The sequence below is a fragment of the Camelina sativa genome, chromosome 1, assembly GCF_030686135.1.
Source record: "Camelina sativa cultivar CO46 ecotype springtype chromosome 1, ASM3068613v1".
In the NCBI taxonomy this organism is placed as follows: domain Eukaryota; kingdom Viridiplantae; phylum Streptophyta; class Magnoliopsida; order Brassicales; family Brassicaceae; genus Camelina; species Camelina sativa.
The window spans coordinates 24,407,292-24,428,937 of record NC_141880.1 but is presented as its reverse complement, the minus strand read 5'-3'; the positions used below and the strand labels follow the sequence as shown (position 1 = coordinate 24,428,937).

At 36.7% G+C, this 21,646-nt stretch overlaps 2 protein-coding genes, 1 long non-coding RNA gene and 2 pseudogenes across 5 annotated transcripts; 1 reads left to right on the top strand and 4 right to left on the bottom strand.

The window, feature by feature from the left end:
- Positions 1–55: 55 nt before the first annotated feature.
- LOC104700773 (protein CHROMATIN REMODELING 8-like) lies at positions 56–4,762 on the bottom strand (annotated as a pseudogene). Its single transcript, XR_015563760.1, has 7 exons — positions 4,539–4,762; positions 3,898–4,446; positions 3,373–3,765; positions 2,228–3,098; positions 1,536–2,144; positions 1,008–1,445; positions 56–912 (listed from the first exon to the last, which is right to left on the bottom strand). The product of XR_015563760.1 is annotated as a protein CHROMATIN REMODELING 8-like (transcript).
- Positions 4,763–5,621: 859 nt separating this feature from the next.
- LOC104700762 (calmodulin-binding protein 60 C) lies at positions 5,622–8,855 on the bottom strand. 2 transcript variants are annotated; one of them, XM_010416339.2, is made up of 9 exons: positions 8,688–8,855; positions 8,311–8,446; positions 8,074–8,149; positions 7,930–7,988; positions 7,353–7,846; positions 7,108–7,268; positions 6,830–7,027; positions 6,555–6,732; positions 5,622–6,465 (listed from the first exon to the last, which is right to left on the bottom strand). In XM_010416339.2, exons 2-9 carry the CDS (start codon positions 8,418–8,420, stop codon positions 5,867–5,869), a joined length of 1,875 nt encoding a protein of 624 aa, XP_010414641.1. In that variant the 5' UTR covers positions 8,421–8,446; positions 8,688–8,855; the 3' UTR covers positions 5,622–5,866. The 2 variants fall into 2 exon arrangements, with proteins under 2 accessions (XP_010414641.1, XP_010414649.1); XM_010416347.2 differs by having other exon boundaries at positions 8,600–8,783.
- A 943-nt stretch (positions 8,856–9,798) lies between these two features.
- On the top strand, positions 9,799–10,681 carry LOC147950283 (uncharacterized). Its single transcript, XR_015563775.1, has 2 exons — positions 9,799–9,954; positions 10,089–10,681. It is a non-coding gene; the product is annotated as an uncharacterized LOC147950283 (long non-coding RNA).
- Positions 10,682–16,043: 5,362 nt separating this feature from the next.
- LOC104700755 (uncharacterized) lies at positions 16,044–17,994 on the bottom strand. The gene is made up of 6 exons (XM_010416325.3): positions 17,754–17,994; positions 17,620–17,646; positions 17,468–17,530; positions 16,534–16,612; positions 16,377–16,422; positions 16,044–16,272 (listed from the first exon to the last, which is right to left on the bottom strand). Exons 1-6 carry the CDS (start codon positions 17,931–17,933, stop codon positions 16,263–16,265), a joined length of 405 nt encoding a protein of 134 aa, XP_010414627.2. The 5' UTR covers positions 17,934–17,994; the 3' UTR covers positions 16,044–16,262.
- Positions 17,995–19,326: 1,332 nt separating this feature from the next.
- LOC104710417 (F-box protein At1g30790-like) lies at positions 19,327–20,608 on the bottom strand (annotated as a pseudogene).
- Positions 20,609–21,646: the final 1,038 nt, after the last annotated feature.

Below are 21,646 nucleotides of genomic sequence, written 5' to 3'. Positions count from 1 at the left end.
TGCAGACGACTTGGATATGAACTTTGGTACTACAGAGTGTAATCTACATTGGCCGTTTTGTTAACTCTACTAAGATTTTTCCTCCTTTATATATTTTGGCATCATATGTTACAAAAAAAAAAGTACACTTTGAATTGGAAGTGTAAAGTGACTTTGGTGGTAAAAAAAAAAAAAAAGGGAGAAATTTAAGAAAAGCGTCAGCTTGGTAATAAAGAATAAGGGGATACTAATGTCGCCTTCTCCATCTTCAGACTGGAACAGTAGAGACATCCAAAACCTCTGTTTTTATTAGTCTTTATACTCTGATTTGAGGACCCAAAACGATCTATTTTGGTTCTTCTCAAGCGTGGCAATTTCTCTCAAGAGATTCTTAAACAACGGCTTGTCATCACAAGAAACGCTATCCCTGAAATGGTTGACGATGCTGGTCGTGTCCGCACTTCCACCTTTTCTCTGTACAAAACTACATATCTGTCTGATCAGGACCTCGGGCTGCAACGAACCTACTCTGCTGCTTGAACCCGAAGAAGACGGTAATGAAGACTCGTTGCCAACGCCAATGGCTTGTTCTCTGCTTCCGCGGATTCTGTTGAGAAGCTCTGCAGAAGATGGTGCTTTTCCTGATGATAGACCCGCACTGATTCCGTTCTTGATCACTGATGGTTTGTCTCCAGTCTGGGTTAACCGGGAATTGACAGTTGATCCAAATCTCCTCCGTACAGATGATGGTGCACCTGCACAACCAGATCTTCCCGTCCATGTGGGCACTGAGATGCTTTCCCGGCTACGCAGCATTCGTGATTGCCGCAATGCTTCCGCAGCTCTTCGTGCCACTTGAGACGCTTGGTGTTCAAGTCTCATCTTCTCTTCCTCGTCGTTTGCATTCATAATGGCGTCGTGATTCACAGCACTCTGTGTTAATAATTGTGGGCGAGTGAAGCCAATTGGAAATTTAGTAAAAGTAAGTCGGAGAAGAAACTTCGATGAGCAATAATCAACGTACTTACATGTATTCCATGTGCGTGAAAGAGACTCTTTAAGATATTTGTCTCTTCATCCATGGCTTCACCAGTTTTATCAGTCGTATCCACATCTGCTTGCTCTGAGGATCCCTCTGCAGTATTGTGAAGAGAAAGTTGTGTAGTAGCTTCAGATTTCTTGTCTGATTGAACTCCTACGATGCTTATCTCTTCAGCCAGCTGACTGAAGATGTTAGAGGTTTCCGTGGAGGCGTTGCTATCGCCATCATCTTTCAGGATGAAAAGATCTTTCATATCCCGAGCTTTGAAGAATCTTCTCTGTTGCGGATTCTTCAAGATCTTATTGGTGAGAAAATGTTTATAAATCTGTCTATGATATACCTTCTCCTCAATTGTGCCTCGAGTGATCAATCTGTAAATGGTAACATCCTTCTTCTGCCCAATACGCCATGCACGTTCCCTAGCCTGACCAACAAAGCGGAAAATTGACTGTTATTTAAGGCCATGGCAGGATTTTCGAACACTGAATCTGTGACATTTGAAAGCAAAACTTACCTGCATATCATTTGAGGGGTTCCAATCCGGGTCAAAAATAATGACCCTGTTCGCGCCAGTCAAATTTGTTCCCAAACCACCCACCTTCGTCGTCAGAACGAAAACAAACACATCATCTGAATTATTAAACTCATCAATTAAAGCCATTCTCTGTTTCACTGGTGTAAGACCATCCATCCTCCGGTAACTATACTCGTTTGCAACCAAGAAGCTCTCGAGGATGTCCAGCATTTGCTGAGTCTGTGAAAACAGAAGAACGCGGTGTCCTTGCTGTTTCCAGACCTTAAGCACTTCTGCAACAACCTTCATCTTCCCACTGCGTTCTGGGTTCCCATAATCGGGGTTCTGATGAGAATGTTCTCTCTCAAATAGATCAGGGTGGTTGCATATCTTACGCATCACATCATCCCATAAAGCGAATTCTTGTTGCCATCAAAAATCTCTTCTACTTCGGAGCTCGCAAGGAACGCCCTGTAGGTAGATCGCTGCTCCACAGTGAGGCTGCAAAAGAGAACGTGTTCAGTCTTTTTTGTAAGATGTGCGTTCACATCGGCCTTCATGCGGCGGAGGAGGTAAGGCATGATCATATCACGAAGAACAACAGCACACCTGCACATTGTCAAGAATTGTTAGAACACAAAATGTGACGAGATAACTACATGATTCGAAAGAACAACCAGGTAATTAATTACCTATAGGCAGTCGACACTTGTAAGGGAGAAGCATTTGCATAGCCACCCACTGTTATGGGAACAGAAAACTCTGCTTCAAACACGGGCAGGACACCCAGTTTACCCGGGAAAACAAAATCGAACAAGGACCAGAGTTCTGTTAGTTTATTTTGGATTGGTGCCCCAGTCATAATTATTCGATGGACGGTCTGTAACTGTTTGCACACCAAAGTGATATCAGAATTTGGGTTCCGGATCCGATGGCCTTCGTCCAATACTGCATAACCCCATTCAATATTGAGCAGCTTCTCACCCTGCAGCCTCAATTGCTCATACGTGGTGATGAGGAGCCCCGACTCAGAATTTAGAACCCGGTTTATCAAAGAATCCCATTTCTTGGTTTTCTTGGACTTTTTTTGCTCATGATCACTATCGACTGAACGCTCACTGTCGTAATCGCTTTCAGAGGCCTTGCCTTGTCCTTTGCCATTCCCAGAATCTTTTGCTGAGTCATGGAGTAGTTCCACGTGAAAATCTGGATACCATTTCTGTGCTTCTCTTCTCCATTGACGCAATAGCGTAACAGGGCATATGATAATACTTGGTTTGTACATCTTACTGAAATGCAAGGATCCAAGAAAAGATAAGACTTGCACAGTTTTACCAAGACCCATCTCGTCCCCGATAATGCCACCCGCCCTTTGGCAGTGAAGTTCCCAAAGCCATTGCACCCCTACTCTTTGGTACTCAAAAAGATTACGAAATATGCTTTGAGGAATGTTCAATCCACCTTCAAGCTGTATAGAAGATGTTTCGTTGTCATCTGCATCATCAAGATCATCTAGGTCTTCTTCCTCACAACTGGAAGTGGCCAAGATTCTCCCTCCATCTTCTGAAACATTGCAATGAAAATCAACATCAAAACTGCAACTTCACATAAAGCAAGTGAGAAAAAATAGCATATGCTTAACACTGGTAGAAACTGTTAAGATTTATCACTTCAAACTAATGCATTCATAACATGTAATATCTAAACATGGAAGATTTTATATCACTACCTTAACTTTTCCAAACGCATTCGCTCCAATTAAATGCCATTAAATTTAATTAAAGGTCCCAAACAGCAACCTGTAAATACGTATAGTTTCCATTAGAATCAGTCATACCAGTTTCTTGAAGACTAGAGTCTTCACGAGAGATTCGCTTTCTCCATTTCCTTTCAGGCAAAGGCCGCTTCTTTTTGCTCTTCTTCCCAGCTTTACTTCATTATCCGAAGAATCATGAGTCTTGTAAAGCTTTCTTAGCCTTCTAAAAGGAGCAGGATTTGGTTCAAGCTTTGGCAAGTCTTGTGCATCAAGTAGCTTGGTTGTAGGGCGAGCCTTTGCAGCCAGCGACATTGATTGGACAGCTCTATCAATACTTCCAGAGTCCTCATTTTCGTGGTCTCCTTCAGGTAGGTTGCGCGAGTTTGACGGTCCAGGTTGTTGAAGTCGGCGTTCAAAACCGTCAAGCTTGTGAAACGGAGTCAAAATTCCTTTTCTCACCAATTCATCTCTTTCCTAGACAGGAATACCTTTGAAATTAGTCACTGTCTTATCATATATGCATTGTCCACACCCAGTAGACCTACATATAAAGAGCATAATCTCACAGTGAATTATATAAACCATTAGAAGACAAGGTGGACATACCGTTTCAACAAAAACTGCTGAAGCTGCTTCGAAAATAGCATCAAAATCTGTATCCTCATGAAAGGAGACAACTTTCACCTTCTTCCCTTCTCTTCTGCTTGGTTTCCCAGTCTCTATCAATTTCCTCTTGAGACTAGGCTTCTTCGTCTTCTTCTCCTTCACCAGTTCTCGCAGAAGATTATCTCGATCAGCACTACTAGTAGACGCACTCTGACCATGTAGAGCAGCAAACTCTTCTTCTAGTTGAACTTTTCTCTTCTTAAGACTCCTTAGACGGTCTGTGGCAAGGGCATGCTGTAGTACAGAACCACTATGCAACCCCTGAACATCTGATTCATCATCATGTTTCTGTAATAACCCATTTTCATCTGCAACCTCATCCACACGCTCAACAGTTGAAGCAACAGCATCAATCTCAAACTTAACAGCCCTCAGTTTATTCAAAAGCTCGTTCTGGCTGGATGGAATCTGATTGCTTCCTTCAAGCTTCTTCTTGATAGACTGCTCCTCCACACTCCCACCTTCATCGTGATCTAGTTTCTTCGTTGCCTAACCAAAGAGTATATATATATATATGATAACAAACCTTTAGTTACAAATTTGCATAAAATCCTAAACCCTTCAACAAGAAAATATATTACCTCATCGAGAATCTCTGTTCTAAATCTTCAGGATTAGCCGAAGTCACACCTAAGCTACTCAAAAGAAACTGATCCTCGTCTTCTTCCATTGAATCAAGTTGCCAGAATTATCAAGTTTTGTCGTATTTTGTTTTTTTCTGGCTTTCGCTTCCTCTAAAACCTAACAATTACCACAATTGAGCTCCTTTCAAACAGCAAAGAGTAAATCTTTTTCAATCATTACATCGAACACATGGTACGCAATATGATTTCTATTTTCCTGAAAATCCCTAAAAACAAAATTAGCTAATTTTTCTAAGTCCAACATTGTTTTTTTTTTTCCTCTCTCTCTTGATGAACAAAATCACAAGATTCTTAGGAATAGCAGATAAAAATCAAAATAAGGGAAACATTAAAATATTTTAGGTCGGAAAGTTTTTGGAACTCACTAATCGGCGATACTGTTTTCGTCAAAAAGTTGAAGGAATTGATGTGAAGATTAAGAGAGATAGGACTTTTATTATTATTATATTTAGGTTCATATTTTATTTTGTTACAATAATGAATTTTCAATCTATTTTATCAATTTAATATTTCTCTGTCTCAATTTATATTCAGTTTTTTTATTTGCTAAAAGTATTTATAACAATTCAACCAATAGAAAAAATATTACATAACATATAGATATTAAATAGTCATAAATTATCAAATTAATATAAATTGTGCATAAGAATTTGAGAAAATCTAATAATATGAAACAAAGAAAAAAAAAAAAACTAAAACAGTTTCTATATCAGAACAGAAAGAATATTAAATATTGTAGATTGTATTATTCAAGAAAAATGTTATTTAAAAAAATGTCAAAAACGGCAATGAAGGATACAAAAATAATACTATTTGTTTTTAAATTAGAAAATTGCAATGTTTTGTTTCTTTTTAAAGGAAAGAAAACAAACATTATTTTTCATGTGTGTCTTTGGAATTTTTGTTTGATGATTTAAATTTCAATGATACATATTTCTTGAAGCTATCCTCTTTTTACAGGGAGCTAAAGAAGATGAAATCCCCAAAATTTCTAAATAAATATTATCAAACATACCCAAAGAAACACAACAGAGAAATTATGCAATAGAATTACATCAGGTTTTGTTTTTAAGTTCTTGAAAGCTGCTTGGTCAAGTAAAGAGAGATTACATATATAATAAGCACAAACAAGAAGAGAACAAAGCTTTCTACTATACAACATGAAGAAGAAGGAAACCAACACAAAAGACTTCTTGTTTCTGGGAAACTGTTAAACATCAGAATGAAACCTTCAGATTTATGTCTCTCTTCCTTCTTCCGGAACCCTATTGTTCGTCGTCGTCATCAAGTTGGACAATCTGTGCCCGTCTCTGAGCAGCTTTCCTTCTAATGAAGAACCCCCATCTCATGGCTGCTTTGATCTTTAGCCATCCCACAACAGCCTTTCCCGAGTTTGAACGGTCCTCTTCGTAATCAGCCATTGACGTCTCACCAAAGGAGTGGAACCCAAACCCATCTTCTCCCATGTTCATTGGTGTTTGCTGCTCACCACCATTCATGCTAAAGAGTCTCAACAGTTGCTGCATATCATCGTTCTCTAGCATTTCGTTACTTCTAGCCCTAATCTCTTCCTCTGATAAGAACCCATCAACTCCTCTGTTGCATGTATTTGACCAATCATTGTAAGAGTTAATCTCAGGAGGAGGAGGCTGAACCAGTTGTTGGTTTTGGGATCCTGTTGCTGGACCAAGCGCCAATCTCACACCACCGTTGCTATTAATCATGCTTTGTGACTCATGAGTGTTGTTAATTAGCTGGTCTTGTGGTGCATATGAAGAGTTTCCAAAGTGCATGTATGTAGTAGTATCAGCTAGCTGAGACTGACCCGGGAAACTTGAAGCCGGACTCTGGTTGTACACTGATGCTGTAAAACCCCCAATTAATGACTGTTAAATTCGGTTCACACCAAAAGAAAAATAAAGTTTTGATATTTGTGGCTACTGAAACCTCTACCTTCAACAGTTACGTCTGAATAAGATGTAGATGGTTGGCTTGGAACTGAAACTGGCATAGAGTAATCTATAGCATCTGTTTTGCCAACTTGATTGAAGTTCATAAGTGACTTGCTGTCATACTCAATAACCTGATCCCAGTTCTCATAGGCTTTCCTCACCAGTCCATCAACGTAACCCTGCATTATATATAACCTTTTACTATTTTCCGACTATATGATAGACAGAAGCAAGTATGAATAAATCTATAAGAAGCAGAAGAGTCAACAACCATACCTTTTGATTGTCAGAAAGAGAATCAGCAGAGTAATACTGCTTCCCTGATATAAGACCACTAAACTCGTATATATTGTTAAACACAACACCAACTGAGTCCTCTGGATAGTAGACATAAAGCATTTCACTCAAAACACATGTCTTGGAATGCTCTGCAAGTGTCTCCCACATCCTGTTTGACATGCCACTTCCAAGAATCTGAAGATAAAAGTAAGAGTCATCATGATGACCATTTCAACATCTTGCTAAGATACTAGATAATGGAATCGTGCACTCACAGTCCTTAGTTTCTGAGAATCTTTGACCATAAGACGCAAGAATTCTTTAACATTGTAGATTCCTGCTTTATTGAGTTTCTTATGGAAAGCCCCGTCCTTTCCAATCTTTTCCAACCTCCAAACCTCATCATCCAAAGCAGGTGGATAATGTTTCTTGTACACTGTAGAAAAGAACCATTAATCAAAAGAAAAAACAAAGATTCAGATATATCAAAAACCACTTCAAAGGGAAAGTAAGAACTTACACTCTCCACGATGGTCCTTCACGGTAAAAGCTTCTGTCTTTGCCTCGCGTACACGCATCCCCTCGCAGTAACCAGAAGAGACCTTTAAACCTAGCCTGAATTTTCTGCATCTTATCCAACTCGAGTTGTCTGTAAAGATAAGTTCCCCTAGTGTTCCCACACCTTCTTTCAACGTCACCTGCACGTCACCGGTCAAGAGAGGCCTCTTTCCTTGACGCTCTTTCACCAAATGACCCTCAAATTCTTCTTCAGTCCAACCTTCATCATCTTCAGTGTTGAAATCACCGTCAAGCACAACAACATCGAGCTTTGCAGAAGCTTCAGGTCCTACTGTCAATACATGTCCAGTGTTCATATCCAACAGTACAACATGAATCGCAGCACCTTGCTCCCCTTCTATCTTCCCTCCAGTAAACAAAGGAACAGACAATCTAGACCTGAATTGCAACTGCAAATTCCTTCCATCAATGCCTTCAATTCGCTTAGGAGACGACCTGTGAACTCAAGGGTTAGAAGAAAAAAAGATACAAATACTCCAACCACCAATTTTTTATCTTTCCCCAGAACTGTCATATACCTATCATTAAGTCTTGCAGGGCCTAGTTTCGCCAATGCCCGCTCCACCTCTTCACTTACCTGTTTAACAATGCTCACAAGACAAATCAGTAAGCCAGACAAAGAAACACTCAAAAGACATGTAAACAAGCGTTACTAAGCTTACCACTCGGCGAAGAATCGGTTCCAAAGACGAACAAAGCCTCTGTAAACTATCCATCTTCAAGGCTTCCACAATTACACTGCAAATAACAAACATAACTTTCTCAAATCCACAGACAATCAATATACATAAAACCCCTTTTTCATTCATACGACTACAAATCCCCTGACGCTTGCAATCAATTGCATATTCAACAAATCCAGACATCTTCTAAGATTACAAAGCATAAACACAAATTACCTTGCAAGAGCTGGCCTTTTACGCTCAGGCTGCTGCTGCTGATTATCATCTTCTTCCAATTTTCTCTTCTCTCTCATACTATTAGTCCTCTCCATATACCTTGTCTGCATTTCTCTCCGCTGCTAGAAGCTCCGATCTGTAAAGAACGATGCAAGTAAAACACTTCACCAACTCATATAAAAACAGAAATCACAAATCCAGCTCTCAATCTCTCTTTTTCAATACTCAAAAACCAAAAAAAATATATATATATATATATCGAAACTTTAACACAACAAATCAAACCCACCAAGTAAGACTTATGATTTATACTTAAGCTTCTTCAAGAAACCGGAAGACAAACTTGAAAACTCGATTCGAAGGAGAGAGAAAAATACCTCAAAAAATGGTGTTTTGGATAGAAGAAGATCAAAATTAATGGGACACAGATCAAAAAATAATTTTACTTGAAGCACTTGCCTAGTTTTGTGATTAGTTGAGTACTTCGACTTGTTTTAGTAATTTTAAGACAATTATCCCGTGCGGACAAGACTACACTAGGCTTTAAATTGCCGTCACTTTGTTGCTTACTTATTGGACGACAGTCTCGGGCCGGCGGCTAGTGTATGTATTTTTAGCACATGCCATATTCTAAAGTTGATAATTAAATAGTAATTCTTTATGCTAGTTTTGTATAAAGAACAATTATTTGTTATTTTTTTATAAAAAGGATTATAATAGTACAAGTGTACAACAACCACATCATTTCACCAATAGCAAGATTAAGGATAAGCTTCAACATGGGTTATAAACTTATAATACAGATTACATGAACATAAAAAAAAAATCTAATTGCAATGAAAAAGTTAAAGTTCAACATATAGATTTCTGAATTTCTTTGTTAACTTTGTATATAAATTTTGGATATAAATCTGTTATACCCCTATCCCAAAATTTATTTTCTTGTATCTCCCCCTAATTTATTTTCTATTTTTGTTTAAACAAAAAATTGGTCAAAAATTATAAAATTTTAAGAAACTCTGTTAATTACCAACCCAACCAACTTTTATTTGGATTATCCACCACAACCGGATCCCATCCTTTTATTTTTTTCGATTGAAACCTGAAATTTTCTTCTTTCTTCTCCGATGAAACTGAGCGATTTCTTATTTCTTCTCTGCTCAAACATATTATCTCTTTTCTCACATCAAATCTGATATATTTTTTCATTTTCTTCTCTTTTTTAAAGGTAAACCTCTAAATCTCATCTGAAATTAGGGTTTGTAAATTTGGATTTAAATTCAAAATTAGGGTCAAATCTCTGAAATATTTGTGATTCTTTTGTTAATCCTAGCTATAACAGTGCCTCCAAAATCGAGAAACGGTATCAATTCAAAGAAAAGGAGAAAAATGAATCCTCTGACATAAGCTCCTCCTTCCCTAGCCTCAACCGTTCCTCCTCCACCAGCCTCAACTGTTCCTCCTCCACCAGCCTCAACCGCTTCTCCTACTCCAGCGACAATCACATCCCCTCAGCCAGTAGCAATGGATGAAGTAACTCCTCTTCATTCACCATTTGAAATCTCTCCTCCTCCGCCAGTTGCAAATTCTCCTCCTCGACCATCATCAAACGAAGAACAATTGAATCCTCCTTGGCTACCACAGGTAAATAAAATGAAATTTTGGTTGATGAATTTTTGTATAGTAGCGGAATAGAGACCTTTGTGTTTTGGTACAAATAAGTTTGCTTGTACAACTATGGGTACAACTAGTATTCACAATTGTTTTTGGATTTGTAGGATAATGATGAGGAAACTCAACCAATAGCTCTGGATTTCTACTTAGAGCAAACCAATTATACAAAGTTTTGTAAGTTATCCTCAAGGTCCTAGGAGAACAAAACGATAGCGGAGTTAGATAAAATCCTTGAGGAAGATGAAAAGGATTGGTTTCGTTTACACCCACAATTTCATCATATTTGGCACATGCATAGGGAGGAGAATCACAAGTATATGGGTATGCGGTTGCTTTTGCTTCGAACGGTTTGTATGGAAAAAGATAGGATATGTTGGTTTGTGGTGAATGGAGTTGCAGGCATGTATTAAGAAGATGAAGAGAACATGCCAACCTTCAAAATACTTGAAGAGTTCGTATACAAAGGGAAAGAGGGGAAAGAAGAAAGATGAACCTGCAAAGTGAATCATAGTTGTGTGTGCTTATTTTGTAACGGATTTGGTTGGTACTTGTTAGGTAATGGATTTGGTTGGATTGTATTTGGATGTTTTTGGTACTGAGATTTTTAGGTACAACTGGAATATTTTGGGTACAACTGGAATATTTTGGGTACAACTGAGACCGTTTTATAAAATAGATTATTGAAATTTATTTAAAATGTGTAAAAAATTGATTAAATAGAAATTGTGTAAAAAATGGATTAAAAATAAATTGTGTAAAAAATAGATTAAAAATAAATTGTGTAGAAAATGGATTAAAAATAAATCTTAAAAATGAATTTTAAATTGAAATTAATGAATTTGATGTGGATGAAAATGAATCTCATTAAACTCATTTACCATATGTCTTGAAAACAATTATTTTAATATGAAACTCATTTAACACATGTTTTGAAAATAATAATACTTTACCAAATTTTTCATGTAATTGTACTTCAAACTAATAGTTGTACAAGCATAAACATAGTTGTACTTTACTACTTTTACCTTATTACCAGTTATACCATACAATAAATTAAATTTTTATAGTTGTACTTTTCACATTAGTTAATTATAATACATTTTATACAGTTTCATAAGATAATATATCTAAAATAATTGATATACATGTTTTGACATAATTACTTGGATGAAAATACCCAAGTGATCATCAAAGCATTAGGAATATTTGCTCTATGTAGGACAATCAAAGTGACCATAAAATTTACATGGTCACTTTGACCATAATAGTTGTTCTCTTTGTATTTACTAACATGAAAATAGATGGATTTAGTTGAATTTTAAAATTTAGTACTTATAAAGTTCAAAGTTATATATAGTTGTACTTTAGTTGTACCACGAATATGAAAATTGTTGAGTTTTAAATCAAATGTAGGTGTACCCTAGTTGTAAATGTTACAGTCAGTTGTACTGTAACTGCAGAAACCACTTTTGTAACAAAAAAACAGAACAATCGAGTCTTACAACCAAAAACTGTTACAAATATCAAAGTGATATAGAAATTAATCACGGAAAACATCAAACAAGCTTCCAGTAGTAGTTTTTCTCTTCTTTCTACCAGTTTCTGCAACTTGACCATCTTCACAAGCTTCACCACCAGCTTCACACGTTTCACCAGCTTCACAAGCTTCACCAACTCCATTTTGTTCACACCGTTGATGTTGTTCGTCATCTTTATCCAGCTCCACATGCATTACATCAAATTCAGCTTGATTCCATTCTAGATAACCACTACAAGAAAACATGGAATTGCCGACTGCAATTTGCGACTAAAAACACAGTCGCTAAATTTAGCGACTGAATTGCGATGGTTTTGCTACTGAATGGCTATTAAAATAAAACAGTCGCCTAGTAGACTCTAATTGGAGACTGATGCATATTGTCGCAATGTAGTCGCCAATTTGCGACTAATTTGGAGACCAGTTTGACAGTCGCTAAAAGATTGCGACTAAAGAGCTACTATTTAGCGACTGCTTTAATTAATTTGGGCCTTAACAAAATTTAGGCTGTAACAAAACACGAAAACCCATTTCTTATTCGTTTTCTTTCCCGAAAAAACCCTAACCCAACATTTCTTTTCTCAATTGTTTCTTCTTCTTCGAGACGAAACGGTAAAACCTTGATGGCTGGAGTAAAGAAAAGAGGCGGAGGAAGAAGAAACCCCTCTAAACTCTGGAACCTCACAAACGGCGAATCAAAGACCCGCTAGTCTTCCCAGCCAGTATACCTTCACACCGGCGAACCAGCGAGATCCAGAGATTAATTCTCAGGGAACTCCTGTCCCAATCCTCCAGCCTCCAGCGAGACCTACACCTTCTTACCGAGACTATCCACCTCCGACAAATCTGTTCCAGCACTCGAGGAGCTTTCCTGGAACATCCCCTTCCGGCGAAGCTCCAACCAGGCGTCCTTTTCCTCAACCTCTCGCCTCCGCGACAAATCCACCAGAAATCTTGAGTCAACTTCGAGAGTCTCCTCAACCGTCAGTCATGAATCATCATCGACAATCTCCTCAAGTCTCGAATCTACCTCGACAGTCTCCTCTACCTCGACAGTCTCCTCTACCTCGATAGTCTCATCGACCACCCTCTTCTCAACCTGGTCAACCTCGAGCAGCTTCTGCATCACTTCACAGTTCTCAAGCGCAAAACTCACATGAGGAAGAAGCTGATTCTGAGGATGACGGTGCAAGGGAATCAAATCTCCCAGCTGATGTACTCGCTTATTTACATGACATGCTTGTCCAACCAGGCCGTGAGAAGTATACCACTGTCCTCTCTCCCTCGTTAGAGCGTGGAACCACTTGGTAAGAATTTGGATTAGAATTGTGGATTTTGGATTAGAATTTGATTGTGTGTTGTTTGTTTGTGATTAGAATTTTTAGAATTTTGGATTGTTTGTGTTTGTTTGTGATTAGAATTTTACTTGGATTGATCGATTTGTTTGTGTTTGATTAGAATTTTACTACTGATTTGTTTGTGTTTAAAGGTTTGGTAAAGACAAGTCATCACTTACCCGAAAGATTAAAAAAGTGTTTACAAACAAGTTTGATGGTCCATATTACACTTGGGGTTGTGTTCCGAATGCAAGAAGAGAAGGTTACTTCTTGGAATTCGCAGTAAACTTCTACTCCTTTTAATTTGATTTCTGTATTTATTGTTTTTTTTCTTGGTTTTTTTTATCACTAACACTAGTCTTCTTTTGTAGAAAACACACACTTGGGATCCCTCTCTAACCGGTGTGGTTCAAGCAAAGTTCTATAACATTTGTCAAAACCGTATGAAAGACATGGTTTCCAAGGCAGCAGCTCAGCGAGAGGAAGTGAAACCGAGGTGGATTGAGAGAACTCTTTGGAAAGAAATGTTTGACTATTGGAACACAGAAGAAGCCATGGCAAAGAGTGCAACCACTTCAGCAGCTCGAATGTATGACCGTAATGGTCTTGGCCCTCACAAGCATATATCAGGGCCGAAGTCTTACTTACAAATCGAACAAGCGATGGTGAGTTACATCATAACCTTTTCATTGTTTAATTACTTGACATCAAATGGTTTCTAACCTTTTCATTGTCTAACATTTCAGGAAGTAGAATTGGGAAGACCGCCAACTATTCCTGAAGTTTTTCTTAGGACTCATACCAAAAAAGATGGTACTTTTGTGGATAAGAAAACGCAAGCAGTTCATGAGACATATAAGAAAAAAGGGAAGCTAAGTTGGCTGCTCAGGATAATGATGAGTTTTCTGATGGTACTTCACGTCGATCAGAGCTATCTCACGAGGAGGAGGATGAGCTCTTTCTTCAGGTAATTTGCTTCTTTCTAATAAGCTATTAAGTTTTTCATTGTTAAGTAATTATAATAACTTTTTCTCTCTGTTTTGTGTATGGATTCTACTTACATAAATGATAGAGGAACATACTTTGGAGTTGGAAGCCTAGGAAGTTACATCAACGGGAAGCGGAAGTATCCTGGAAGCTCTTCTACTTTCACAACCCTGCAACAATAGCTTGAAGACGCTAACCGCAAAATAGAGGAACAAGCAGCTCTACAAGCAGAGCGTGACGCAGAGGCTTCACGGGTTGCAGCTGAGGCTTTACGGGTTGCATCTGAGCAACAAGCAAATATCTCACGCTTGGTGAGCTTCCTCAAGACTAACCCAAACTATGTCGCCTTCCTCGAGTCTCAAACCAATGACCCAAACCCTGCTGATTTTCAAAGTTAGGTTCCCTCATGATTATGAAAACTTTTGTAATATTTGCAACACTCTTGGATATTTGGATGTTTTTTGGAACTTTTGCAACTTTTGTAAAAAACATGGTACTTATGTCTTTGTTTAATTTCATGTTTGTTATGTTTTAGTTATAGTTTTTTTAATCAGATTTGGTATTACAAAATCAAATAATGCATTTTTACCAGAATTTTTTTAAAAACATGATAATTAAACAGTCGTAAAACAGTCACCAAAACGTAAACAAAACAGTGCCCAAAACAGTCGCAAATGAGTAACCATATCAGTCGCTAAATCGTTGCAATTCAGTCGCAAATTTAGCAACTGTTTGGCGAGGGACGAGCGACCTCAATTATCAGTCGCCAATTAGTAGCTCCATGGCGACTTTTTAGCGACTGATTTTTTTAGCGACGCACTGTTTAGCGACTACGTATGTCAGTCGCCAATCAGTCATGACTAAGTAGTTAGCGACTGTATAGTGACTGTTTTTGTAGTCGGTAATTCCATGTTTTCTTGTAGTGAACACAAAAGATCATCATCATCAAAGATATATATTGGTTTTTTAGGATTCACTGAAACTGGAATGTAGCTAAACTTCATCTTCGTCCCTGCAGCTACCATCATCTTTTTGCATATTTTATCAACCAATGCAGAATAAGTAACCTGCTCAATAGGTGCTTTCATCAAAAGAGCATGCCTAACATCTTCTCTTGAAATCTATTGTATTTCATCTCCATTGTTTAAATAATTTCCCCCATAATCAAAATGAATGAATGTGTGAAGATTATTATTCATTACTCCCTGCAAATATAATTCAAACTAACATTAGAATAGTTTTCGTTTTCCTTTAGTTGTACCAGTTGTATCAGTTAATAGTAGTTGTACCTACATCTGCAGAAACGAGAAAACAGAGAATATCTAATCCAATTTCTATCTAGCTTGATTCAGCCACTAGGTCCATAAATTATAAATGTACTATGCCTCTAATAGACTTGAACAAATGAGAATTAACAAGATTAACATACAAAAAAATGAATTTATAAAAAATCTAAGAATATTCCCAAATTAGAACACATTAGAAATCGAACACATCAACACTATCTACACCATAAACAAGTTTCAAATACATCGAAATTAAATAAAAACAGTTGAATAGACCAAGAAATTACCTAAAACGAGTTTCAATTGAGCTTCAATGAAGCTTCAATGGTTGTTCAATGGTGGAAGATTTTGTGTTTCGTGGGTTGTACGGATGGGGAAAGAGGTTCAATGGTTTTTTTCTTTTTTAAATTCATTTACTTTATTTAAATAATGCAAAACTAAACAAAGGGCAAAACTGAGATTATGAATTATCAGAATAGTAGAGAGGTACGTAGAATAAAGGTGGATAATATAGAAAAGAATTTTTGGGATAGAGATATAGTAGAATTAAATCCTATAAATTTTTAGTATAAAATCCTTCTCTATGTTAATTGATTATTCTGATTGGTCTATTAAAATAATGACCACACTCGGTCGGGTTCACCAAACAAACAAAAAGTGATACAATTTTTTAGTCAAAATCAAATTGGTTTAATTATTTTTTAATGTTTAAGCAAATCTTAGCTAAATTTAAACAGAAGAAACATAGATCGAAAAGTTGCAACAAAGATTAGTCAAATCATCTTGACGAATTATCAAGCAATTCTACTTCATCTATTACAATACTCAAAAAACTAAAATATAAATGCCGTTTAAGTAAAGAAAAATCCAAATTAGTGAATTACAGTACACCAAAAGGGACAAACGGTCATCTTTGGAAGTTTAAACCAATCCACTAGATTCGATCAAGCTCTCCTTAATATCTCAAAGGTTTCACTACATTGTAATATATAATACGACATAGAAGAACAGAAAGCATAGTCAAAGTACCAATTAAACTGAGGAAGAACTCAACACATATTTAACATAAGTTTGAAGGTCAATGAAAAACCGAGATCTACGAATCCACCACAGAGTTTGTTTAGACAGACATCACTTTACCCTGTTCACATAGAAAGGAGGATTGTGTTTAAATTTCTTGTAATCTGACAAATCAAGTTGCTACACCAAAAAGAGAAAGGACAAAGTAGAGATTGTGTTACTTACGTGTTCATCATCAGAGTTATGTTGTCTCCTTTGAGTAGAATCCTTCCTGAAAATAGGTATAAACACAAGGTATCGAACCATAAGCAAACAGATAAAGAAATGTAACGAGACTTGTTATAAAAGAGAGAGAGAGAGAGTTCAGGATAATCAATCTCACCAAGTGGTTTCCTGGTGTTCTTCTTGATGCTTACTTCTTCAGCTTCATCCAACACCAGATTCATGTATTCATCAAAACCCTGCAAAAGCGGAGTAATTGAAACAAAGAATCAATAATACACCCAAATTCAAGTAAAAAAATATCCAAGTTTAAAACCGATTAGAATGACATAATCACAAATCTCAAGCATCTCCTAATAAACACAGAATCAACCTCACAAAAGCTTCAATCTTAACTCCGGGAACAATAAAAGTATAGCAAAACAAATGGAAACAAGGAACAACCAAAGTCAAGTAGACAACTCCAAGTTTTATGGCAATGAGAAAACACCATCACAAATCTAAGCTTCTCTGAATTTTAATGGAACTAACCTAAGAAAAGCTTGAATCTTACTTCAGGGAACAATTTAAAGTATATCAAAAACAAATTGAAACAAGGAACCACCAAATTCAACTAGGCAACTCCAAAATTTAAAGCCAATGAGAATGACACAACATACATCTCAAGTTCTCTGAACTAACATGTACTCAACTTATGAACAGCTTCAATTATAACTCCAAAAGAGTACAAGTATAGCAATACAGATGCAGTCTGAGTCGGGATAAAGCGTGGATCAAACCTAAGAATCAAACTAGTTTCTCTTCTATACACAGACTCTTATCAGTGCTTTGTGCAGTAGTAGCCGTGACATCTATCAATGTCAACAAATCCGTTCACCTATTACAAAAGTGAAGTCCAATACCCGAATCTATTGAATCTATCCTAAAGACTAGATTAAAGAGATAGTCACAATGCTCATGTATTCAACCTTTCTGGAGATTATACATAAGCAACTCAATATCCAAAAACCCAAAGCCAGGAATCTAATCAACTCATCATACTAATGATAATGCTTCAACATCAACAAATTCATAGCAAATATAAGATGACTTACAGTGATTCTTCCTTCAATCCTCAAATCTTTCTGCTCAAACAGCCAAATCTGGATCCTAGCTTTCTGCATCACAAAAAATACAAAAAGACCAGAGCACGAATCAAAAAGAAAGAACTTATATAACCTAATCCCAAAAGCAAATCAGAACTTACACTTTGGAGAAACCTAAAAATCAAGTTCTGGAGCCGCCACGAAGCCACCGGAAAAAAAAAATCCAAAATTAGGTTTCAGTAAACGAAGAGATAAAAGGATTGCAAAAGGAATCGAAGAAGAGGAAGAAACGTACGATAGGCTGGGTCATAATCCTTTGAACTTTGGTGCTCGCCATGGCTGCCGACGTTGAAAAATCCCTCTGAAGCTTTCGGAGAATAGAAAAAAATCTCTGAGAGAGGAAATCTAAAACCCTAACAAAAAAAAAAACAAAGACTTCACTGCGTTTGTCTTCCGCAAGTGCTATTTTCAACATCTTTATTAAAATTCGTTATTGGTCCTCTTAAACTTTCATAATGTTATTTCGGCCCCATAACAATTTTGGCCCAATATGCGACAATAACCGGCTAAACAAAACCACTAAAACTTACAGTCTAAAAGTGTTCATGCATAGAAAATGTAGAAAATAAGGTGAAAATGTGAGAAAAAAAAGTGGAAAATTAGTTATTCTGAACTATCCCACCAATATAAAAGCATAAAGTATATATTTCTAGATTCAAATCTATTAACAAAAATGTTTCAGGGATTTTTCTTGTATTTCATTTCATTGAATTCTTTTTTTTTTATTATTCCTGTTAGAAGGTGCGGCTGATTACTCTTCTTGCTTTCGTGGTCTCCTCAACCAACTTGTTGGCCCCTCATATCAAATACTCAATTAGCTTAATTTTTGATTCTATATCCTCGTTATTATGATGTAGTATGTCTCGCTCGGTGAGGTATTCCATTTTCACCGAGTACTTAATTCATATAGGAAATTCATCTTTTTCCATGCCAGCACCCCTTTATCTTTGTAAAAATTTATATTCAAATTTTAGCCAGAAAACACATTTTGCTAGTACTGTAGTTAAAATTTATGATGTTCTGAAAACTCTATCCCATGTCTTTTAATACAGATGTTGTGGAAGATGCATTGTTTGACCACTAGAACAATGCATATTTTAAAACAATCTATTTTTGATGTTTTGTTTGATTGTTGGACTCCGATCCTTCCTTTGATATGTTTGGTTTTCAAGGTGTTGAAGAAGAAAGAGAAGAGAGCGTGTAAAAGAGGAAGACAATATATAGTGATAACCATCTAAGGAATTTGGTATAAGGGAAAAAATCCATGAGGTCAATTAATAAAGTGAGTTGTTTCAAGAAAACACGGTTACAATTGATCAAGTTCATCGATCCCCTCATTCGCAATCAAATATCCTCTCTAGCAAGAACCTGAATCCTCGTAAACTACAAGGATTGGTTTCGCTCAAGGAGATGACTACTCTTTTTAATTTGGTTTGGATGAATGGTTTTTTGGTTGAATAAGTTTTACATTCATTAAAAGAAAGGGAAAAAGAACGATAAGAACAAACCATGCAGAAGAAATATATGAAAATGATAGTAATAATAATAAATAAATAAATAAAGTCAAGATTATTGGTGAGCTATGAAGAGCTTTTGTTCATAGGAAGAAGATATTCCCAGTGTCCTCAGAGCATGGTCATTGGTCATCTTTTGATGAGTGTCAAAACAAAAAAAAATAATAAACAGTTGAGGAGAGAGAGAGATGAGATATAATGTCTTTGCAGTGATTTGTAGATAGAGACCCTTTCAGATCTCTTTCTTAATATGTATCATAATCTGGTTGGCTGATTTTTAAAAAACAAACAAAATTTAAATTAAATAATATAATTAGATTAAAATATTATTTCAAAACCAATTTCCAGAGTATTACCAATGGCAATGCTCTCAATATTCTCAATGTAACCTGGAAAACACAAGATATCATGATCAAGCATACCAATTCCATGGGTACGTCTAAACTCATAATCGGCGATTCCTTTGACATGCGCACGCCTGAAACTCTCTTGGATCACATCGCAATAGAAAACAGAGATAGGCTTAGATGATTCTAACCGGTGAGAGACCAACATAATTTCTCCGGTATGAATCTCTCCCGGAGAAGATAGTCTCTTCTCTCTAAACAAGTCTCCCCACTCACAAGGCACAACGCAAGTCGTCCTCTTATTCCACAAATCTTTCTTTCTCTTGAATCCAAACTCGCATCATCTCGTACAAGTTATCATCATACTCTATTCCTCCAAACTTTCCTTGGTGATTTGTAGAAACCCAACTTGTGATATCGTCTTTGGGTACTTCAATAAACATAATCCTCTCCCGTCTAATATCGAATCTAGCTATCTTTGTGTGTCCAACTTTGTAGTATATAGCGCCATTGATGCAGATTCCGCCTTGTACATCCGTGTAAGGCTCTCCCGTGATGTCGATATATCTCCAGGTCAATTGTTGCTCAGATCTCAGTGTGAAAACGAGATGCTCCTGTTTTATATCTCTTCTTCCGCGTTTGCACATCATCATCACACACAACACTTTGTATTCATCTCCCACCGGATCGTACCCTAGACGTGCGTGCATGACTCTTCCTTCGGGTTTGACGTGGGGCAGTATACACCACTGTCTCGTGGTGGGATTACAAACAGCGATCCTTGAGCCACTTGTGCAACATACCAGGCCATTCACAGGGGAAGATGTGATGTAGTAGGGGGAAGATGTGATGGTGCAGAAGCCGAAATCCGTGATCGTCATCTCGTGTCTCGCGACAACCGTCTTGTCCTTCTCTTTCTCGTGTTCAGGGGCTGAGAAGATGAAACTCTGCCCTGTTTCCAAGTGTTGAAAAGTGAAGAGGAGACGAGGCCGAGCCCTTGACCGAGTCAGAAACGCGTCTGTCAAATCTTTACTACGGATGATACTATTCCACAGCTTCGACACTGATTTGAATCGGATGAGAGATTTCGCCGGAAGTCTCGAGAGTATCTCGATGATGAGTTTGAGAGGAAAGGTTGTTATGTAGATCCCGGCATGAGAGGAAGGGTCGTTAAGTGAGCCAGACCGAGAGAGTTGTGAATCTTCCATGATGGTCGCTTGTTAAAACTGCTCGTGATCAAGCCATATATATATTACACACCCACCTTTGTTTTTCTAGTTTTTTTTTTTTTTCATAAAATAATTTCCATAAAGAAGCCAACCTCACGTAGCACATGTGGCGCTCTATTTTTTTTAAGTAAAGGTTTCCTTCAAAATCAAGCTTTGAAAGAATAACAAGTAGCCCTTCTAGTTTTTCCACATATGTAATTTTACCAAATCCAAAACATCATCTTCTACATTTTTTTATCATTTAAAGTTTAAATTAAAGATTAAATTACTTTATGTTAAACCAAAATATTATAATATTTATTACTTTAGCTAAAAATATTATAATATTTCTTGTTTTAGCTAAAAGATTAATTATATTCTAAGATTTAAAAGCAGTATGATATTTATGTTATATTTTCTTGTAACATAAAGCATTTTTCTATAATCTATTTCTATATTCTCTTTGTTGTAATAGAAATAATTCATATGATGAAATCATTATTATACTGTTTTATTGTATCATTTTAATTATTAAAAATCTATGAGATTTTTAAATGAATTTATTTACATATTGATGTATATGGTATGGGCACTAATTAAATATATGTTTTAGATATTGTAGTCATTTTAAAGATTTTTTAAATAAAACATAATTGAAAAATAATGCAAAATCTAGGGAATAAATCTTAAACAAAATATGTAACAATCTTAATGTTAGGTTTCCTTCAAAACCAAGCTCTCAAATGGGCATGTCATAAACCGAAGAATTCAAGATCAAGGAAAGACAAAAATTTGAGAGTGGATTGGTTAGGACGCCAGTGTGGGGGTTGCGTATCTGCACGTACAGTATATAAAAGATGATGGTGCGAATTCTGATATGGCTATAGAATAAGTATTGCATGGTAGGAAGAGAGGATACGAAACAGAGGTAATTTTTTGTTTATCATCTTAGGTGTGATTAGATCTTAGGTGTGACAGGAAATTAGATCTGTTGTTGTAGCTTTGTTAACAAAAATAAATTTGATTATTCTCTTTGTATAAACTGAATTAAAAACAAAT

What these genes read in the sequence shown, in the direction of transcription:
- LOC104700762 (XM_010416339.2), bottom strand. Translation starts at nt 8,420, where the DNA reads ATGCAGACAAGGTATATGGAGAGGACTAATAGTATGAGAGAGAAGAGA. An exon ending in CCTGCAAGACTTAATGATAG is followed by an intron (nt 7,847 to 7,929) that starts GTATATGACAGT and finishes TTGAGTTCACAG; the next exon opens with GTCGTCTCCTAAGCGAATTG. An exon ending in TTCAGACGTAACTGTTGAAG is followed by an intron (nt 6,466 to 6,554) that starts GTAGAGGTTTCA and finishes GGGGTTTTACAG; the next exon opens with CATCAGTGTACAACCAGAGT.
- LOC104700755 (XM_010416325.3), bottom strand. Translation starts at nt 17,933, where the DNA reads ATGTTGAAAATAGCACTTGCGGAAGACAAACGCAGTGAAGTCTTTGTT. An exon ending in TTTTTAGGTTTCTCCAAAGT is followed by an intron (nt 17,531 to 17,619) that starts GTAAGTTCTGAT and finishes TTTGTGATGCAG; the next exon opens with AAAGCTAGGATCCAGATTTG. An exon ending in GGATTGAAGGAAGAATCACT is followed by an intron (nt 16,613 to 17,467) that starts GTAAGTCATCTT and finishes CCGCTTTTGCAG; the next exon opens with GGTTTTGATGAATACATGAA.